Genomic DNA, 22,291 nt, shown 5'->3' with positions numbered 1-22,291 from the left:
TTCACCAAAAAAAGACTGATACTGTTGGCCAATACCACACACACACACACACACACACACACACACACACACACACACACACACAGCTCTGGGCTACGGTTAGATCTGGTCTCTCAGTGACAGATGTTACGTCTCCATCGGCAACCCTGTGCGAGCACCTGTCAATCAAGCAGACATCTCTTATCTTGAGGGAATGGTGTCCGGTTTGGACCGCCTCGGGCTGACACGTGAAAGCAACTCACTCTGACGTGGAAGCAAACCTTCACTTAGCACAGAAGACAAAATTCTAACTAAATGACGTAAGAAATGGTCAGTACAGGCAGACAGTACATGACATAACATAACATAACATTTTATGTTAACATGATGCAGCTAAAGGCAAGTACACTTAATCTTAATCTTAAAATCTTTATGTCCAGTGTTCTGGTGCCAGAAAAGTAACACATCACGCTGGTTGGAGACCACCAAAATACCACAGAAGCTTTTTCTCAATTCCAAGTGTGTTAAAAAATAGCTTTTTATGGAGATTGTTCTTGCCACACTGTGTGTAAAGATGAAACCACAAGGGCCCAAGAGAACATTCCTGTAGAAGTCTGCGACTTGTCCCAGACCTGCTTTCAGTACCAGCAGTTTCCAGTTAACTTAAAGTCAAAACAGGAGGTTATTGTTACCTGACTAGCTAGACTAGCATACCAAACCCTCATCCTAACAAAAGATGAATTAACATTCCAGTTAAATGTTAACTATTTGCTTACCTACCACAGTAGGTTTTTGAGAGTTAACTAGTTTACTTAGCTTACCAGAACATCCTTCTGGGGAAAAAAACAACAACTCTGAACAAACTTGTTATGTGAAAACAGGTAACTAGCTACTTTACTTAGCTAACCTGACAAAAATCAGTACAACAAACATAAAAAAAAAAAAAAACAGTTAAGTGCTATCACTTAGCTAAAAGATACCACAGAAGGTTATTCCAAGCTAATGGTGATTTTACATTCTAGCTAAGTGCTAGCAGTTTGCTTAAAGTTCTCATAGGAGGTAATTACTAGCCAACTAGCTAACTAAGCTAACCAGCATAAACCTCCTGACAAAATTCAGAACAAACTTCCAGCTATGTGGTAACAGATAACTTAGCACAGGAGATCATTGCTAATTAGCTAACTTAGCTAAACACAGCCATCTTTTCAAAAGTTTAGCCAAATTTAAAGTTTATTGCTATCAGCTAACAAGGCAAACCAGAGCCTAATTGTGCTGAAAGATGATCAGGAGAAACATCTATATTAAGTGTCGCTTGTAGAAAAATGAGCAAATCTTTTGTTACTGTATTCAGGTTCTAGGTTCACTTGTTTAGAATCAGAGATGTGATGTGTAGTTGAAAAAAGAACCGAATACTGACAGTTAGGTAAAAAAAAAAAAAAAAAACGTTGTCTGATGTTACCACAAAAAAATAATGCATGTTTCACTTTGACCCTACATTTGGGTCAGATTGCTAAAATCCCTTCCCACATTTGGGTCAGATTGCTAAAATTCCCAGGAACTGTTCTCATTCTTGACTTAAATGGGTAAAGATGGTAACATTTCAAAACTCAAAAGATCAGTGAGACACACACACACACACACACACACACACACACACACACACACACACACACACACACACACACACACACACAGACAGAGGAGTCAATGAGGGCATCGCACACACCCTCTCATTAAATCCCAGCCGTATTCGCTAATCCACACGTCCATTAAGACTCTTTACAGCCGACTCTGAGCCTCTTTAACACTTTATTGCTTAACTAACGATGCAGACCAGAACGGCTGCTTTCACACTCAATACATCACTAACAATATACCATTTCTGTTGTTCAATTGTTATCTACATTATTTCTATTCAATTCCATTTCTATAGCCATTTTAACAATTGACATTGTCACGAAGCAGCTTTACAGAAATCCGGATGTAGCTTTAGATCCCTAATGAGCACGCCAGAGGCCACGACAGCGTTCCCGAGACGACACGAGGAAGAAACTCTGACTGGAAAAAGAAACCGTCCTCTTTTGTGTGACAGCCGATAGTGGGATTAGAAATCGTTACAGTATACAGGTGTAGAAAAGTGAAGACAAACAGCACCGAGTGTGTTTACAGGATTTTCAGTATGAGCAGATTGTAATATGTCTTTATGATTACAGCAGCAGCGCTCAGATCCATGTTATTTTCATTATTATTCATTTTTCCTCAGACTACTCCTTTAACAGCATTCATTCTCAGGATGTCTTTGATCCTGTCTGTGTGGTGTCTAACATAATCTGACAATTTTCCTGCCCTGAAGCCGGTTTTACACTGCGTGATTTCAGCTGTCTTTTTAAGATTAATACTAATCACACTGTAAGAGATGAACGTGATGAAATCTTCACAGAATTCTACTGATAGCATGTGTTCGTCTTTTCTCCATGTCAGATTATACGACAAAGAGCTTCTAATTTAAAGACAATAACTACGTTCTGTTTACATCATCAAATCAACACGGTGAAGAAAACAGGTTTGTATAAACACGTCCTTGAGGTAACAAGGATATTTTTCCGTCCATTAGCATGTTGTGTTTATGTTTTGGCACTACCATGTTTGAAAGCTGTCTTGTTAGAATTTAATCAAAAATAAATTTCTCACCCTGAAGAACTATCAGTCATCAATTGTCTTTGGTCGCAGTGCTGCTAAGACCATCAACCTCAACTCAGGACCAAATAATTAATTTACAATTTGTGATTTTTGCCTGTAAAATCAGCCACATGGACATCCATAGGTCTGATCTGCATTTCCCAATCCGGTTTCCTTTCTATTTCCTCCCGTGCTGTGCCATTCTTCCTGCTCTAACACACCTGACCGTAATCAAGAACTAATTAACAAGAGGTTTAAGCGGTCATGTAAGTGGAACGTTTCTCAATCCTGATCACAGAGCATACTTGTCCTGCACATTTGCATGCCAAACACACTTGACTGAGCGCATGAGCTAATAAATAACCTTTAATTTGTGTGTTAGACAAAGAGCAATATTATAGTCCATTATAGTCCATATTATAGCTGCTCCATCATCAAGGTCTGAAAATGACTCTTTCTTTCTCTTTCCGCTCCTGATCAAGCAGAACACTATTTTAACTTTAAAGATGCATGTTTGGTAGTTTGTTAGTTAACGCCACAGGTTCCCAACCCTCTGGTCCTGGAGAACCCAGTATCCTGCACTGTGCTCTCACACACCTGATTCACCTGAGTTAATGAGCTCATTAGTGCCTCAGGTGTGCTCAGGACATGTGCAGGACAGCAGGTTCTTCAGGACCAAACCAAACAACCCCAGCTGTACTTTTTGTTGTAGCTTCAAAAAGGACATATCTTGCATTGTGATCTTGCAAAAAGGACATATCTTACACATATCTTGTGTGTGAATCTGTTTATGCCTTTAAAAGTCATTTAGATCTGAAGAACCTGGAAAGCTTTACTCTAGAAGCTCATGCACCTTGCCAGGTAACAGACACCTAATAAAGGTAGACAGCCTGCTCCCTTGATGGTGCCACCCACCCCAGTGCCAAGCAGAAGTGCTGGCTGGTACCTGCGTTTCCACTCTCTGCTCTTTAAACTTCTAAAAAAAAAAAAAAAAAACTCTTACAGTTACAGCACATAAACTTCAGCATCTCCATTACAGTAACAGATGAGAGATGTTACTGCTGGCAGTGTGGCACAGTTTCACAAGCAGTTTAACGCGCCAGGAGTTCAGAATAAAACGCTGCGCAGAAACGCAGGTGATGAAGGAGAGGAGAGGAGAGAGGAGGAGAGGAGAGAAAGAAAAATAAACCCCGCTTCCTCACCTGAGAACTGCGGGGAGGTGTGAGCGAAAGCGGCCAGGCAGGTGAACCCGAGCAGGAGCGCGCACTGAGGGGCCACATCCGGGAGGAACATGCTTGGAGAGGCGCAGACCTCGGAGCTCTGAGCGCAGCATCGGGGGCTTCAGGGCGGAAAGCTGCCGAGCACTCTGTGTGTATGTGTGTGTGTGTGTGCGCGCGCAGGGGAGATAGAGGGTGCTTCTTCAAGGTCCTAAACTCCGCAAAGTATCCCAGTGGGAAGGACTACAAACTTCCAATTACCCTGGAGGGGGTGGAGTCGGACCTGACCCAGCTCCTCCTACCTGGGCGGAGTTAAACCAAAAGTTCAGCTGTTGGATTGAACTAAATAGTATCCGAGATTAGAATTACGCATTAGAATGTGACTCAATTCCAATTTGTGAAGAAAAAAGTACATATATTTGAGTGGGTAGCGAAAGAGTATGTAAGGACTGGGACATACGAACATGTCATGTAGCGGAAGAGAACCTTGCTGCCTAGTTCCACAGATCTAGTATAGAATAGTAGACCAATCGGGGTACCTTTGGGATACTCCTTTCAATATACTGCGATTTGGAACACACTAATTCTAATCTCGGATACTATTTAGGACGGATAGTAGGCGAATTGAGATACAGGGATAGTGTGTACCAAATCGTAGTATGTTGAAATGAGGTACTCGTATGGTCTACTACTTCTGGTAGATTTTTGAAGTCTGGATCCACGGCCATTTTTTCAGCTAATATTACCCACAACTCCTTGCACGAGGAAGGAGGAGGAGGAGCTTCGTGATGGTTTGCTTCACCCGAATTCAAGGACGCATTTTAGAGAGGTGTAAATGAAGTGTGGAAAAATCAATCAAGGGAATGGTAAATTAAATTAAATAGTATAAATTATATAAGGAATAATGAATGAAGAAAAGATGAAATGCAGCGAGGAGTTTGTTTACGGTGACAGTGTGCGTAACTAGGCAACAACGTTCTCTTCCTTTACATGACGTTACATTACATGTCCCAGTACTTACATACTCTTTTGCTACACAATCAGTAGTATGTACTTTTTCCTCACAAAAAGAGTACATACTTTTAGTGCGTAGTATTCAGGCTGTAGAAGTGTGTGGTCTTAGAACACATAAAGTGGCGCTCTCCATCACCTTCCCAGCAGCCGATTTAGTGCCAACAAACCAAAGATGGCCAACAAAGGGCCATCAACAAGACAAGGGACAACCCTTGTCTCAACAACCAAACAAGAGCCAACCAACCAAAGATGGCCAACAAAATTCTGACAGGATGCGAAATTCTTGATTCAAAACTCAGAGTGTGAGCTCTGCTACAACGCTGATCTAAAATCCACCAATAGGAGGACGGCATAGTATGACGTGAAACAGCTACAAATATGGTAGTGGCAATGGCAAAACATAAACGAAACATGCTAATGTAGAGAAAAAAAACTCTTAATTAGGTCAAGCTGATTGATGATGTAAACAGAAGGTAGTAATTTTCTTTAATCGCAGGTCTATTGTTAGAGGATCTTCATTGTACTGTATAATCAGACATGAAGAATACACGCTGTCACACACAGTGATGGGGACTGCAGTATTCAGACTGAGAAGCAAATAAGAAAAACCTTATCCTCTCGCAGTGCACTAGGGCTTGTTCAGAGGCGTTACAACTCAGGGGTAATGGTGAAAATGACGATCCAGGGCCCCTGAGTGGATGAGGGACCTCAAGGGGCCTGGAAAACAGTGAGTGAGAAACAAAGCTCTTGCTCTATTTTAGGAGCTAACACCACCTCAGTCTCATGTTTAACGTCATTGTAACTGTGCTAGCAATCACAATGTCCCCCCTCTGACATTAGAACAGCACACAATGAGTGACAACAATGAATCAGCACCATTCATCGAGCTAGCACAGACTAACACATTTCAGTTTAAACATATTTACTGAGTTTCAGGCTGGAGATTTCCTTTAATGTATGTATTTCCTTTAACATAAATATGATGTCATTTCACTTGTCCTATGAATATCTTCACAGGAGAAAAAAAAGCATATTAAGAGAGTAATAAAGTCATTCAGTATAACATATTTCATAATGTTTTCGTGTTTAGTGTCAATGGAAGTTTACATTTATTTGTTGTGATCAAAATAGAAAGCATAATAACCATATAGCTAGTGCTGTGGTAGCTAATACAGTGAGCACACTCATTTCCTCTGGTAGCTTCACCAGGCAAGACCATGGTTTATAAATTTATACCCCTATTATTTATTATTTTATACATTATAGCAATAATGTGGCGTAGTTTACTGCAGAGTAAACTGCCAACTGAGCGAATTGTAGTTAGCATGATCTTGTATTACTAGCAAAACTGTAGGATAACCGTGTAAATATTAGACTCGGGCGACACCTTGTGGACAACCCGCATTACTGCACTCAGCATTTTTCCACATTAAAAAGATATAACCCGGATAGATTTTATATCATATGATATATTCATATATCCAGAGCAAACACATGTTTATTGCACTTTACAAAATAGGAATATCAAAATAGTTATCACTCCATGTAATTTAAATGATTTAAAGGCATAGGTGCGTAAAAATCCGTGTGAGAAAAACAAACAAAAAACAAAAAACAAACAAACCGCAACGCTTTTCTTTAGAACGCCGTTTGTCCTTTTGCAGCTTCCGTATTCGACACGTGATTAAACATGGCGGCGCGCACACAGAGGGCAGGAGCGCTGATACGATTAATACGAAATGTGCCATTTCAGAATGAACGTATGTCCTTTAAAGCATTATTTCTTTATGAGAACGTGTAAAATATAGTGAATAATATTTTGTGTGTAAATATTACAGTGAAATGAATGCGCGCGCAGATGTGACTGGATTTAACATAAAGTGAACTTGGGCTTAAAAGGCATTATTATTTTGCTTTTATTTATTTTGATTATAAATATTGATCTCTTTAATTATGCAGCTGCGCGTTGTGTTAGAAGAAAAAGAGAGGAGAGCTGAAGGAATTTATTGGCACCCTTCATAAACACGTTGTGTGTGAATCTGAGCTTAAACAAACAGGGCTGAGTGTAATTAATATTTAAAAAAGATTTATCTATCTATCTATCTATCTATTCAGCATTATATTTGAACATTATATTTAAATCATTTATTTTTATTTAGAGTATGATATTTACAATAACATATTTTAAACACATATATGTACAATTTATAAATTTAAATATATAATTTAATAATATAATATTATTAAATTATAATATAATAAATGATAATTTAAAAATGCATATTTTTGAATGTCACATTTATATTAAAATTTATAAACATTTCTAATTAAATCAGATTAAAGCAGCTATATGTAATTGTGCTTAACATGTACGGAGACCTGATCTAGCCAGTAAAGCTTACTGAGAAAGGAAGCTTGAGTGGAATTGAGCATCAGTGCACGAGCAGGAGAGCGGTTTTACTGAACATCAGCACACGAGCAGGAGAGCGGTTTTACTGAACATCAGCACACGAGCAGGAGAGCGGTTTTACTGAACATCAGCACACGAGCAGGAGAGCGGTTTTACTGAACATCAGCACACGAGCAGGAGAGCGGTTTTACTGAACATCAGCACACGAGCAGGAGAGCGGTTTTACTGAACATCAGCACACGAGCAGGAGAGCGGTTTTACTGAACATCAGCACACGAGCAGGAGAGCGGTTTTACTGAACATGACCAGAGCAGGAGAGCGGTTTTACTGAACATCAGCACACGAGCAGGAGAGAGGTTTTACTGAACATCAGCACACGAGGCTGCAGGAAATCACAGCCGTGCCGATATTCAGTATAACTGCATGATTGCGAGTACGAGATTTCTTTTACGCGCCGGTTCTGTAAGCAAGAATTTCATATCGAGTGAGTGACATTTCGAACACAATATGGCCAAACGTTCTGTTTATTTTTGCTCCGCTACTTGAAATAGATCCTGAAGAATCCACACTCACTTTATAGCTCGTCGGATAGCTGGCTATCTAACTCGTATTAATAATGACATTCGTGTTAAAGGTGCTTCTGGTGAAATTTGCTTCTCTTCATCCTGTACATCGTCATCGGACGAGCTTTTATATTTTAAGTCAAAAGTCTGCTGATGATGAAGCTATCTCTACTGTAGTAACTGTTTCAGTGGGACTGTTGCTAGAAGTGAAAGTGCGGTTACAGGAAATATAAGAACTCTTGGAACGCAGCTCGACCAATCGGATCAGTGAACCGGAACTAACTGCTGTATCATAAAGTACATTGTACAGTTTTATTACGAGAACGTGTCGTCGTTGTATCCTAATCATCTGTTTGTTCTTTTCCTAAAGGCATGTTCTCAACGTTCTCGGTGCGGTTGCAGGCTGCGGGTTCGAGCCATGAGCCGCCCAAATTCACTCCTCCAGCCAAACCGGTGATTGTGGATAAATCGAGGCCTGAAGAAGCGGTGCGACGGTGAGAACGTTTCTCCTGAGAAATAAATTCTCTGTCCTGAAACACTGTGACTTACTTCTGCGGGTTTTCTGCTGGGTTTCAGGCTTATATCTTTCCAAAAAGTTTTCAAACTGTAAAGTAGAGATGGCTCTGATCCGATACCCAGGACTGGTATCAGGCTGACGGCAGCAGAAAAATGGTGGTTCAGATATCGGAGAAAAAAAGAATGAATGCGAGCCGATCCTGTAACGAATGTAACAGACTGGAACTGGATTAGTACATTTTTTTGTTGACATATAAAGAGACTTGATTGTATTGGTTGATTTTTATTGTATTTCCACTTTATGTCTTATTATATTCATTTAATTTGCAAAATAAATGATTTATGTGTAGGTTGTGTTATTAGCTGTGTATTTTTTTATTAAATTTTATTTTTGAAGTGCTTTGGTTGGAAAAAATCAGTTTAAAGCTTAGTAGGTTTTAAAGAAAATGAGAGGAGTATCGATATCGGCTGATGCTCAGGGTTTCAGTATCGTTATCAGAAAAGAAAAAGAGGTATCATGCTATCTCTTCAATAGAGTGTGAACAGTAATATGTTACCTTATCACATCCAGTACTTTATGTCGTCTATAAGCTGGAGGTGTTTATCCTGGGGATCTGTTAAGAGACAAACTGCTGAAAAATGCGATTCACGCTGTTGGTTTCTTAGATGTCTTTAATAAAATGTCTTTTTGGTGATAAAACTGGAGTAAGTGTCTGTAAGAGTAAATCCGAGACTGTGTCTTGATGCAGGTTTGTCAGTCCCGAGTTTATTCCCCCTCGCCAGCGCACAAACCCACTGAAATTCTTCCTCGAGCGCAAAGACATGATCCAGAGACGCAAAGTGCTGAATATCCCCGAGTTCTACGTGGGTAAGAAGCATTTCAACCGATCCTCTTCACTGCTTTCCTGAGTGGTTGATGAGCAGTGTCTGATCGTAACCTGTTTGTCTTCAGGAAGCATTTTGTCCGTCACCATGTCAGACCCGCACGCCGCCAACAACACCAACCGCTTCGTGGGAATCTGCATCCAGCGCTCGGGTAAAGGACTCGGCGCCACCTTCATCCTCAGGAACATCATCGACGGACAAGGTGAGCTCCTCATCAGAGGGAGATGATGTGTGTTAAATATCTGAGTCACGACGCGAGTCAAGTGCGGCTTTGTTTTTCGTTCAAGTTAAAGTTTAAAGTTAAAGGTTTTTTTTATTCACTAGGTTAGATTTTCACATTTTCAAAATCTGAGTGGTACAAATTTAATCACTAGCTTTTCTGATTACAGTTTGACAAACTGTTTAGACAACGTAATATTTTCGCAAAACCGTGCTAGCAAACATTCATTTATTTCAGTGTGCAAGCAAAACCAGGAGCCAAGTTAATTTGCAAGCTACCTAATTTAAAAAAGCTCCGCCCTTTTTGTGATGTGAAGTTGTTCTCCAGTACTTTTGGTAGATCATCCAAGATGACGTTAAAAGCTACACTCTCCCTCTTCAGGGCCGTTGGTCTTGGCAGCATGTGATGTGTGATGTGTTGTGTGTGTGTGTGTATGTGTGTGTGTGTAGGAGTGGAGATCTGCTACGAGCTGTACAATCCTCGCATGAAGAGCATCGAGGTGCTGAAGCTGGAGAAGAGACTGGACGATAACCTGATGTACCTGAGAGACGCTCTGCCTGAATACAGCACCTTCGCCTTCGACATGAAGCCCGTTCACCTGTCGCCCACGCAGGAGGTCCCCGTCAACGAGGTGGGCATGAGGACAGATCATGAAACCATTTTACTCTGATGTTCTTTCTCTGTGAGTTTACACTCCTCTCTCTCTCTTTCTCTCTCTCTCTCTCTCATTTCGTGCAGCTGAAGGTGAAGATGAAGCCGCGTCCGTGGTCCAAGCGCTGGGAGCGTCCCAAGTTCAACATCCAGGGAATACGCTTTGACCTCTGCCTGACCCCGGAGCAGATGGAGCACGCTCAGAAGTGGGCGGAGCCGTGGAGGCAGTACGACATGCTGAAGGAGTACGACACTTCCTCACTGGAGGAGAAGATCTACCAGGAAGTGCAGGCGGAGCTTAGAAAGTGAACGCACCAGTCTCCTGCCTCCATCCTGGGGGATGTGATGTGTTTAGGGTGAACAATCCTAAAGCGGACTCATACAGCACGGACGTCACGATTCATAAAGCTGTGTTCGATTGTTTATTTGTTTGTTTGCTTGTATGTGTAAAGTGAATAAAAATGGATTTGTGTCATTAATTGTAGCTTTTTAAAAAGGCGTAGAATTTTTGTAGATTTGTTGCTGCAGACATTCCCATAATGCACTGGGCTTGAGGAGAAATAACAAGAATGTTATCATTATCATGACTAAGATGTGAAAGTGAAGCTTGGTGTGTTAATATTAATCAGAATTTTTAACACAATCGAAAAATGTTGTATTTTTCAAGTAAAGAAGCTAATGCTTCTATAAAGCTAACGCATACAGGAAGCTTGGTGTCGCGTAATCGGCATGTCTGACTCCTCACACACTCACATCACCTCAAATGGTTTCGCGGCGCTAAGCACAGTCTCGGCGCCATTTTGACGCAAGTCCCATTCGTTTTCAACACATGGTTTGGTTTTACTTGGGCAGGGGGCGTGGCTTAATGTTTGACTGGAATTTTACGTAAGAGGTTATTTAAGTGGTAATATAAATGACTTTCTTTTTGTTCTATGTCCTATTCTAAATAGAGATTCTGCTATTTTATATTTATATTTATGCTTGCTTGATTAGCATCAAATTTGTAAAAAGCGAACTTCAGATTCTGATCGAGTGCCTTTAAGGCTGAAAGCGAGTGCTCTTTTAAATAAAACACAAAACACAGTAAAACATAAGATGACCTTCAGCGTAAACATGGTTCTCTAGACAAAATAGGATTCTAGTCTCAAGTTTCTGGACTCAAACGCTGCACAAATTTGCATCTGCTCTGATTTAACACGCCTGATCTGACTGATTCGTTTGCTAATTACCGACTCCATCATCATTTCCCCTGAGTGTGATATAAAATGTGATATAAATGTGCAGTGGTTGATTTGGGCGTCTCTGATCTTTGAGGTACCATGATTCCTGTGTTGCAGTTCCTGACTCTGACCACAGGGGGCATCAAACACTCCTTTAACTCTCTGTTACTAATTAGAGTTCCTATACTCACCACTTAATTACAGCAGTTACATTCTTTCTCAAAGAAAATATTAAATATGCTTGTCTCATTTAATGCCCCAATGAGGTTTTCAGGTTTTTAGTTGCCTGGAACAAATCCTGTTCTCTTTCTGAACAATACCCTTACACCAGTGGGTGCATAAACTTCTTTTTTTTTTTGCATCTAGGAACCACTTTAATCTGTACATATACTCTTATATTTGAATATTAGGAATGACAGCTTAACTTTTCTTCTTTTTTGTTTGTATTCGTAAATAAACAATGTGGTGTAAATGTAAACGCATTCAATTCTCATAACTAAATAATTACTATAATAACTGTATCCATAGAAGTTTATAAAGTCCCAGAATGCAGTGCAGCTATGCGACATCGAGTTACGGCAGAGACTCGACTCGATCGGCTAGTTAGTGGTTTATGAAATGAACATGATGGTGAGATGAGCGTGATGGTGAGATAAGATGATGGTTAGATGAGTGTGATGGTGGGATGGTGAGATAAGATGATGGTGAGATGAGCGGGATGGTGAGATAAGATGATGGTGGGATGGTGAGATAAGATGATGGTGAGATGAGTGGGATGGTGAGATAAGATGATGGTGAGATGAGCGGGATGGTGAGATGAGCGTGATGGTGGGATGGTGAGATAAGATGATGGTGAGATGAGTGGGATGGTGAGATAAGATGATGGTGAGATGAGCGGGATGGTGAGATAAGATGATGGTGAGATGAGCTGATGGTGAGATGAGCGTGATGGTGAGATAAGATGATGGTGAGATGAGCGGGATGGTGAGATGAGCGTGATGGTGGGATGGTGAGATAAGATGATGGTGAGATGAGTGGGATGGTGAGATGAGTGGGATGGTGAGATGAGCGTGATGGTGGGATGGTGAGATAAGATGATGGTGAGATGAGTGGGATGGTGAGATAAGATGATGGTGAGATGAGCGTGATGGTGGGATGGTGAGATAAGATGATGGTGAGATGAGCGGGATGGTGAGATGAGCGTGATGGTGAGATGAGCGTGATGGTGGGATGGTGAGATAAGATGATGGTGAGATGAGCGGGATGGTGGCATGGTGAGATAAGATGATGGTGAGATGAGTGGGATGGTGAGATAAGATAATGGTGAGATGAGCGGGATGGTGGGATGGTGAGATAAGATGATGGTGAGATGAGTGGGATGGTGAGATAAGATGATGGTGAGATGAGCGTGATGGTGGGATTGTGAGATAAGATGATGGTGAGATGAGCGTGATGGTGAGATAAGATGATGGTGAGATGAGCGGGATGGTGAGATGAGCGTGATGGTGGGATGGTGAGATAAGATGATGGTGAGATGAGTGCGATGGTGAGATGAGCGTGATGGTGGGATGGTGAGATAAGATGATGGTGAGATGAGTGGGATGGTGAGATAAGATGATGGTGAGATGAGCGGGATGGTGAGATGAGCGTGATGGTGGGATGGTGAGATAAGATGATGGTGAGATGAGTGGGATGGTGAGATAAGATGATGGTGAGATGAGCGGGATGGTGAGATAAGATGATGGTGGGATGGTGAGATAAGATGATGGTGAGATGAGCTGATGGTGAGATGAGCGTGATGGTGAGATGAGCGGGATGGTGAGATGAGCGTGATGGTGGGATGGTGAGATAAGATGATGGTGAGATGAGCGGGATGGTGAGATGAGCGTGATGGTGGGATGGTGAGATAAGATGATGGTGAGATGAGTGCGATGGTGAGATGAGCGTGATGGTGGGATGGTGAGATAAGATGATGGTGAGATGAGTGGGATGGTGAGATAAGATGATGGTGAGATGAGCGGGATGGTGAGATGAGCGTGATGGTGGGATGGTGAGATAAGATGATGGTGAGATGAGCTGATGGTGAGATGAGCGTGATGGTGAGATGAGCGGGATGGTGAGATGAGCGGGATGGTGAGATGAGCGTGATGGTGGGATGGTGAGATAAGATGATGGTGAGATGAGCTGATGGTGAGATGAGCGTGATGGTGGGATGGTGAGATAAGATGATGGTGAGATGAGCTGATGGTGAGATGAGCGGGATGGTGAGATGAGTGTGATGGTGGGATGGTGAGATAAGATGATGGTGAGATGAGCGGGATGGTGAGATAAGATGATGGTGGGATGGTGAGATAAGATGATGGTGAGATGAGCTGATGGTGAGATGAGCGTGATGGTGAGATGAGCGGGATGGTGAGATGAGCGGGATGGTGAGATGAGCGTGATGGTGGGATGGTGAGATAAGATGATGGTGAGATGAGCGGGATGGTGAGATGAGCGTGATGGTGGGATGGTGAGATAAGATGATGGTGAGATGAGTGGGATGGTGAGATAAGATGATGGTGAGATGAGCGGGATGGTGAGATAAGATGATGGTGAGATGAGTGGGATGGTGAGATAAGATGATGGTGAGATGAGCGTGATGGTGAGATCAGCGTGGCGCGATGGTGAGATGAGTGGGATGGTGAGATCAGCGTGATGGTGAGGAGCGTGATGAGGAGATGAGCGTGATGGTGAGATGAGCGGGATTGTGAGATAAGCATGATGAGGAGATGAGTGTGATGGCGATATGAGTGTGATGGTGAGATGAGGGCGATAGTGAGATGTGCGTGATGGTGAGATGAGTGTGATGGTGGGATGGTGAGATAAGATGATGGTGAGATGAGTGGGATGGTGAGATGAGCGGGATGGTGAGATGAGCGGGATGGTGGGATGGTGAGATGAGCGTGATGGTGAGATGAGCGGGATGGTGAGATGAGTGTGATGGTGGGATGGTGAGATAAGATGATGGTGAGATGAGTGGGATGGTGAGATAAGATGATGGTGAGATGAGCGGGATGGTGAGATGAGCGGGATGGTGAGATGAGCGTGGCGCGATGGTGAGATGAGCGGGATGGTGAGATCAGCGTGATGGTGAGGAGCGTGATGAGGAGATGAGCGTGATGGTGAGATGAGCGGGATTGTGAGATAAGCATGATGAGGAGATGAGTGTGATGGCGATATGAGTGTGATGGTGAGATGTGCGTGATGGTGAGATGTGCGTGATGGTGAGATGTGCGTGATGGTGAGATGAGCTTGATGGTGAGATGAGCTTGATGATGAGAGCATTAGAACAAACACTGAAGCTTTGGAAGATGTTCTGTTTGAACAGAGTGTAGAGATGAGGAGGTGAGAGATCTCAACACACTAAAGCGCCGCTGCATCGCTTTCTTTACGCAGAGCTGAAGCAAAGGCACTGCACCATCACAATGTAGAATGGCATTGTGGGTAATTTAGGAACTAAAATTCCGAACTGAAGATCACGTTAATTATAAAGATTAATATTAATATTAGTAAGTCGTTCATGGTGGATTTTTCCTTTAATGATTTATATTTTTTTATTCTTAAATATTTTTCAGACATACGATCTAATAAAAAACATTTTCGAGTCATGCATTACGGGATTTTATTTTATTTTTTTTAAATGCAATTCAAGGACGATTTAGACCAAAATTCTTTTCGGGTTTGGATGTGTGGCACTCACCGTGAACGCTTCCCGGTGCGCGCGCGCACATCTGTCCGACAATGTGGGTCGTCTTACGCACACGCGCGCGCGCGCTCTCGAAAATCCCCGCCCCGGCCGGCGCGCCGTTTCCGTGACGTCACCCGTCTCACGGACAGCTCGAGCGCTCCGTCGGTCGGTCGGTCGGTCGCTGGCTGCGTTTAATAAGCGCTCCTCCGCAACCTGGATACCTGGATACAGAGAGAGAGAGAGAGAGAGAGAGAGAGAGAGAGAGAGAGAGAATAAATCCCCGCCATTCACCCGGTCAGGTCAGGAACGGAGCGATCCTCCAGAGTCCGGAGTCCTCGCGACGTGCACGGTAAGCAACCGGACCGTTATGAAGGTGCACGCGCGATCGATGCTCATGCATTAAAGCTGTGCATTAGAAACGCTAAGCGTGCTTTCCTGTAGTGAGAAGAGTGAAGTGATGTAAGCCGGATCCGCCTTCCTGCGGGAGTTCCGAGTAAAACACAAGCGGATCCGGATCAGGTGTGTGTGGTGGAGTTCGGATATTAATGACGAGGTGATGTTCATCTGCAGGGATAAAGACACACAACGGGTCTGGAACAACATTATAGCGAACAGAGAAAGAGAACAGAAGAAGCGTTCTTACATACCAACAGGGAGGTTTTCTAGATCTCCATCATGATCTACATGCAGTATCTCTCAGAAATAAAGCTCCCAAACCAGGAGGCATGTGACAACCTGCTCTAGATTTTCATCAGGCACTCCTGAGTGTGTACACTCTCAGACATAAAGCTGCTTCACCTTGTTGTTCAGGTAGTACCACAAAGTATACGCTTCTTTTTCCACCTTTAGTACAAAGGTGCATGTAAAATCTTAATAATTATACACCTTAAACACTTTTTTTTTTCTTTTTAAAAGGTTTAAATCCATATTTACCATCTTTTGTACCATTAGTATGTAAGAGGTTGAGTCAGATGTGGCTGCACACGTTCTAAAACAATCTGGACGTTCGTTAGTTCAGCACTTGTGTTGAAGGAAATGGACATTACGTAGAAAAACGCTACACTTTTGTAACATCTATTCTAATAAACAATAATAAGAAATAAGGTTTTCTTGTGACTCACCTTCATATATTTCACCTGGAAGAGTTCAGAGTTCAAGGTACATAATTGGGCCATAAGGACCTTAAAGTTATACCACATGCACCTTCCCAGGTAAGATACACAGTAAAGGTACCACACCAGCGACTGGGAAAAGGACTCTCTCTGAGAGTGTGATGTGATCATTTAAAGTATATAATGAAATGAACAGCTGATCTGATGTAGCTAACACTTACCCTCAAAAGCTATGTCTATGACAAGAAGGAAAGAAGGACATGATGTGGACATCAGTAACCTTCACTTTCAGAAATAAAGGTACCAGACTGTACTTTCTGATACCATCAATGGTACTAGCTTTTAGAATAAAGCTTTAAAAGGACATCAGTGATCCTTAAAGTCAAATTATATACTTTAAATTATTTTTGAAAGTGAAAGAACCTTCATCAAAACATGTAATCAAAAGTGCAGTCTGGTACCTTTTACTTCTGAGACGGTACCTGATGAAGATCGAGAGCAGGTTGTCACATGCCTGTTGTTATAAAACTATCGTTCAGAGGGTAGCAATTCTTTCTCTAAATGCATTTGGGTAGGAACCAAAGGTAAAACTGCCAGAAGAAGAAGATTTAATAATCAGTGACACAGACATGAGCACCAACTGGCCAGATGATGTCTATGAATGTCCATTCCCAGGCCAGACTGGTCTGAATTAAATCAGCCTATAAAAAGCCATTGTTAATGGTCTGTGTGATTAGATTTGGATTTTATTCTCGAATGATGGAAAAAAACAGATTGACAAATGGACTGGGTGTTTGTGGTGGTGAAGCAGGAGCTCAGTCTAAGGATGAAGCTCTGTGCTTACCGCTCTACATCCATATCCTTCACCTGTGGTGACAAACTGTGGGTAGTGAACAAAAGAATAAGGTTACGGAAAAGCAGTTCCTCCACAGCCTTGGTAGACTTACTCTCCATGAGTGAGGAGCTTGACAATCTGGGAGATCCTCAGAGTAGATCAACTACTCCTCTAAATTGATAAGGTGGTTTGGATGCTCCTTGGTTGGAGCTGTATCAAGAACATCCAATAGGACGGGGACCGTGGGGGCAGATCCAGGACCAATTGGCTTGGGATCATCTGCGGATCCTACTAGAAGAGCTGGAACCTGTGGCTGGGGATAGAGAAGTCTGGAAAGACCTTTGTTGCCCCAGTAGGAAAAGCAGAAGGAAAATGAATGAATGAATAAAAAGATATATGTCCATATTTAGTTTGATGTCTTGTATACAACAACAATAGTCATCCTGGAAAAGATGCATCAACATCTCACTAACATCTCAAAAGGCATCCTTTAAACACCGTAGCACTCATGGAGTTAGGTGTCCACTTTACCTGAACACCACACCGTGACCTACATGGTCTTGTTTGTAATCACATCACCAAACGGGTTCTGCAAGTGAAAGCACCACGTCCTGCAACCGTATCCTCTCAGAGCCCTTATTTTTTACTGAAACGCGAGACTCTGTGTGTTAGGAACGCTCCCACTTCTCCCACTTGTGCTCTGTTCTTCGCTCAGACTGCCATCCAGGCGCCTTTGCACACCTGTAATTCAAAACAGGCCAGTGAACTCTGTATAACGTTGACAGAAACAAGTAGATCGACCTGGTTTGTATAGAGGAGATGCCTCGGAAACACACCGGGGTGAAAACAATGCTGTTGCTTATGAATAGTCCTTCAAAGTTTATTCAGGCTGATGTGAAAACATTGTCCTAACTGCTACATTCAAATTTAAATTGTTTGTGAAATTCCACTGATATGATACTCACAGCTTTTCTGACAGCTTACAAGTCAGGACACGATGTTGATGTTTCTCAATAAGACAGAACCCACAGAAGTTTGTTTAGAGTTGGATGCTAACTGTAATTACAGCGTAATTACACAAACTCATAATCATACATAATCTAAGGAGTTTATCATTATCATCATCCTGACTGGTGTGTCCAAATTCCACAATCACTTTACATTGACTCAATCGCTAGATGCTGGCTAGTTACATTGTTAGCCTCAGTGATTAGCTAGCTTATACTTCAGCTATACTTCAGTTGCCAAGCAACAGTGCTTCCACAATATTCACTACTTGACTGGTGATTTGTGTGTTGAAATCACAAATGTATTAAATGTTATTCAAAGAAACCTATATATTTTAGTCTTGAATAATAATAAACGTTATATAAGACTAACGGTGGGATCTGTAGGTAAACCCCATTGTTTATATCCAGCACACACACCCACACACCCACACAAACACACACACCCACACACAGTCTCAGTTGGATGTGGGTGTAGATGGTGGTAAAGAATAGGATCGTGACTGGACATCGTTGGAACTGAAGCAGTCATTGCAGTTTTACTTCTACGGCTGTGTAAACGGACAGGTGTGTGTGTGTGTGCGTGTGTGTGTGTGTGAACAGGTGAGATAGGCTGACGAGCCTCTTCTCCTTGCTTAACAGCACTGCTGCCTGCTTTTCCCACGCTGCTGGTTGCTATCATCACATATTGAATAATTACACTAACTTGCTGGAAGGAACAGCTGCTGGTGTATATATGTGTGTGTATGTGTGTGTGTGGGAGGGGTGTTTGTGTGATCAGCTGTTTGCAGAGACGGGCCTGTATTTTTAAAATACAGAAAATATTTTGCATGGTGACGTCAGTTTATCCGATACTCCGGTGGATTGTGGTGGATTTTACAGCAGGTGCTCGCACCTGAGCTACTCTACAGCACCAAACTGTTCTAGAACTGATGATCTCTATGTTCTGGAATGGTCTCTGTGTTCGTGTATGGTTTCTGTGCTCTAGAATTCTCTTCTTGGGAATGGTGTCTGAGTTCTAGAATGGTCTCTGTGTTCTACAGCGGAATAGTCTATGTTCTGAATAGTGTTGTTCAGTAAACAGCTGAGCCAGAAAAGCAGTTGTGCAGTTAAACACAGCAGGTTGCATCACTGTGGTTCTCCATTAACGTCCTGATACACAGCGGGGAAGAGAGTGAGGATAAACAACACACTGCTGCAACGAGGAGCTGAAATTATATGTACATTAGTACGGGGGTGGGGAGGGGGGGGGGCTAAATAATGCGCACTGTTCTGAACTACACTATAATGCAATACATTACATTGTACTGTAGTGTTTAGTACTGCTATACTTCACTACACCACACTACACTGTGATATACTACATTCAACAACACGACAATACATTACACTGTACTGTAGTACAGTGTAGTACAGTGCAGTGTAATATATTAAAGTATAGTGTAGTACAGTGTATCATAGTACAGAACACTGTACTGTGCTATACTACACTCCACTATAATATACTACACTATACTGGGAAATACTTCACCATACTACACTCAACAACACTACAATACATTGCACTGTTCTGTAGTACAGTGTAGTATTGTATAGCGTAACGTATTAAAGCGTAGTGTGGTATAGTGTAGTACAGTATATTGTAGTACACAACACTGTACTATACTATACTACACTCCACTGTAATATACTACACTATACTACACTCCACTGTAATATACTACACTCAAGTATACTATACTACACTACACTATGATATATTACACCATACTACACTAAACTACAATATACTACACCATACAACATTCAACTATAATATACTACACTACACTGTGATATACCACACCATACTACACTCAACTATAATATACTACACTATGCTGCGGTATACTACACCATACTACACTCAACTATAATATACTACACTCCACTGTGATTATACTACACCGTACTACACTCAACTATAATATACTACACCATACTACACTCAACTATAATATACAACACTACGCTGTGATATACCACACCATACGACATTCAACTATAATATACTACACTCCACTGTGATTATACTACACCATACTACACTCAACTATAATATACTACACTCCACTGTGATTATACTACACCATACTACACTCAACTATAATATACAACACTACGCTGCGATATACTACACCATACTACACTCAACTATAATATACTACACCATACTACACTCAACTATAATATATTACACTATGTGGCGATATACTACACCATACTACACTCAACTATAATATACTACACTACGCCGTGATATACCACACCATACTACACTCAACTATAATATACTACACCATACTACACTCAACTATAATATATTACACTATGTGGCGATATACTACACCATACTACACTCAACTATAATATACTACACTACGCCGTGATATACTACACCATACTACACTCAACTATAATATATTACACTATGTGGCGATATACTACACCATACTACACTCAACTATAATATACTACACCATACTACACTCAACTATAATATATTACACTATGTGGCGATATACTACACCATACTACACTCAACTATAATATACTACACCATACTACACTCAACTATAATATATTACACTATGTGGCGATATACTACACCATACTACACTCAACTATAATATACTACACCATACTACACTCAACTATAATATATTACACTATGTGGCGATATACTACACCATACTACACTCAACTATAATATACTACACCATACAACATTCAACTATAATATACTACACTACGCGGCAATATACTACACCATACTACACTCAACTATAATATACTACACCATACTACACTCAACTATAATATATTACACTATGTGGCGATATACTACACCATACTACACTCAACTATAATATACTACACCATACTACACTCAACTATAATATATTACACTATGTGGCGATATACTACACCATACTACACTCAACTATAATATACTACACCATACTACACTCAACTATAATATATTACACTATGTGGCGATATACTACACCATACTACACTCAACTATAATATACTACACCATACTACACTCAACTATAATATACTACACTACGCGGCAATATACTACACCATACTACACTCAACTATAATATACTACACCATACTACACTCAACTATAATATATTACACTATGTGGCGATATACTACACCATACTACACTCAACTATAATATATTACACTATGTGGCGATATACTACACCATACTACACTCAACTATAATATACTACACCATACTACACTCAACTATAATATACTACACCATACTACACTCAACTACAATATATTACACTATGTGGCGATATACTACACCATACTACACTCAACTATAATATACTACACCATACTACACTCAACTATAATATACTACACCATACTACACTCAACTATAATATACTACACCATACTACACTCAACTATAATATATTACACTATGTGGCGATATACTACACCATACTACACTCAACTATAATATATTACACTATGTGGCGATATACTACACCATACTACACTCAACTATAATATACTACACTACGGCGTGATATACTACACCATACTACACTCAACTATAATATACTACACTACGGCGTGATATACTACACCATACTACACTCAACTATAATATATTACACTATGTGGCGATATACTACACCATACTACACTCAACTATAATATATTACACCATACTACACTCAACTATAATATATTACACTATGTGGCGATATACTACACCATACTACACTCAACTATAATATACTACACCATACTACACTCAACTATAATATACTACACTACGCCGTGATATACTACACCATACTACACTCAACTATAATATACTACACCATACTACACTCAACTATAATATACTACACCATACTACACTCAACTATAATATATTACACTATGTGGCGATATACTACACCATACTACACTCAACTATAATATACTACACCATACTACACTCAACTATAATATACTACACCATACTACACTCAACTATAATATACTACACCATACTACACTCAACTATAATATACTACACCATACTACACTCAACTATAATATACTACACTACGCCGTGATATACTACACCATACTACACTCAACTATAATATACTACACCATACTACACTCAACTATAATATATTACACTATGTGGCGATATACTACACCATACTACACTCAACTATAATATA

The 22,291-nt window shown here is 41.0% G+C and overlaps 3 protein-coding genes across 8 annotated transcripts in view; 2 read left to right on the top strand and 1 right to left on the bottom strand.

Annotated features, from left to right (window-relative positions):
• LOC113529143 (protein eva-1 homolog C) overlaps positions 1–15,197 on the bottom strand; it is a 66,007-nt gene extending 50,810 nt beyond the window's left edge. The window contains exon 1 of one of the 3 annotated variants that reach the window (XM_034301989.2): positions 15,097–15,197. In XM_034301989.2, coding sequence (XP_034157880.2) covers positions 15,097–15,127 — 31 coding nt within the window. In that variant the 5' untranslated portion in view covers positions 15,128–15,197. Of the gene's footprint in view, positions 1–3,860; positions 4,057–15,096 lie in introns of those variants that run through there. The other 2 variants (XM_034301987.2, XM_034301988.2) reach the window with 2 other exon arrangements.
• Positions 6,526–10,613, top strand: mrpl19 (mitochondrial ribosomal protein L19). Its single transcript, XM_026917486.3, has 6 exons — positions 6,526–6,649; positions 8,233–8,356; positions 9,128–9,246; positions 9,331–9,465; positions 9,933–10,114; positions 10,222–10,613. The coding sequence occupies exons 1-6, from the start codon at positions 6,580–6,582 to the stop codon at positions 10,441–10,443; spliced, it is 852 nt and encodes a 283-aa protein (XP_026773287.1). The 5' UTR covers positions 6,526–6,579; the 3' UTR covers positions 10,444–10,613.
• A 97-nt stretch (positions 15,198–15,294) lies between the features above and the next one.
• The window catches only part of itsn2a (intersectin 2a), a 43,236-nt gene continuing 36,239 nt past the window's right edge, over positions 15,295–22,291 (top strand). For all 4 annotated transcript variants that reach the window (XM_053231908.1, XM_026917483.3, XM_053231907.1 and 1 more), the window contains exon 1: positions 15,295–15,433. The gene's annotated coding sequence lies outside the window, so the exon portion shown is untranslated. The remainder of the gene's footprint in view (positions 15,434–22,291) is intronic.

Source organism: Pangasianodon hypophthalmus, chromosome 30 (assembly GCF_027358585.1).
Source record: "Pangasianodon hypophthalmus isolate fPanHyp1 chromosome 30, fPanHyp1.pri, whole genome shotgun sequence".
NCBI classification, from domain to species: domain Eukaryota; kingdom Metazoa; phylum Chordata; class Actinopteri; order Siluriformes; family Pangasiidae; genus Pangasianodon; species Pangasianodon hypophthalmus.
The sequence above is the reverse complement of the archived record's forward strand: the minus strand, read 5'-3'. Positions and strand labels throughout refer to the sequence as shown.

What these genes read in the sequence shown, in the direction of transcription:
- mrpl19 (XM_026917486.3), top strand. Translation starts at nt 6,580, where the DNA reads ATGGCGGCGCGCACACAGAGGGCAGGAGCGCTGATACGATTAATACGA. An exon ending in CCTGAAGAAGCGGTGCGACG is followed by an intron (nt 8,357 to 9,127) that starts GTGAGAACGTTT and finishes GTCTTGATGCAG; the next exon opens with GTTTGTCAGTCCCGAGTTTA. An exon ending in AGGAGGTCCCCGTCAACGAG is followed by an intron (nt 10,115 to 10,221) that starts GTGGGCATGAGG and finishes CATTTCGTGCAG; the next exon opens with CTGAAGGTGAAGATGAAGCC.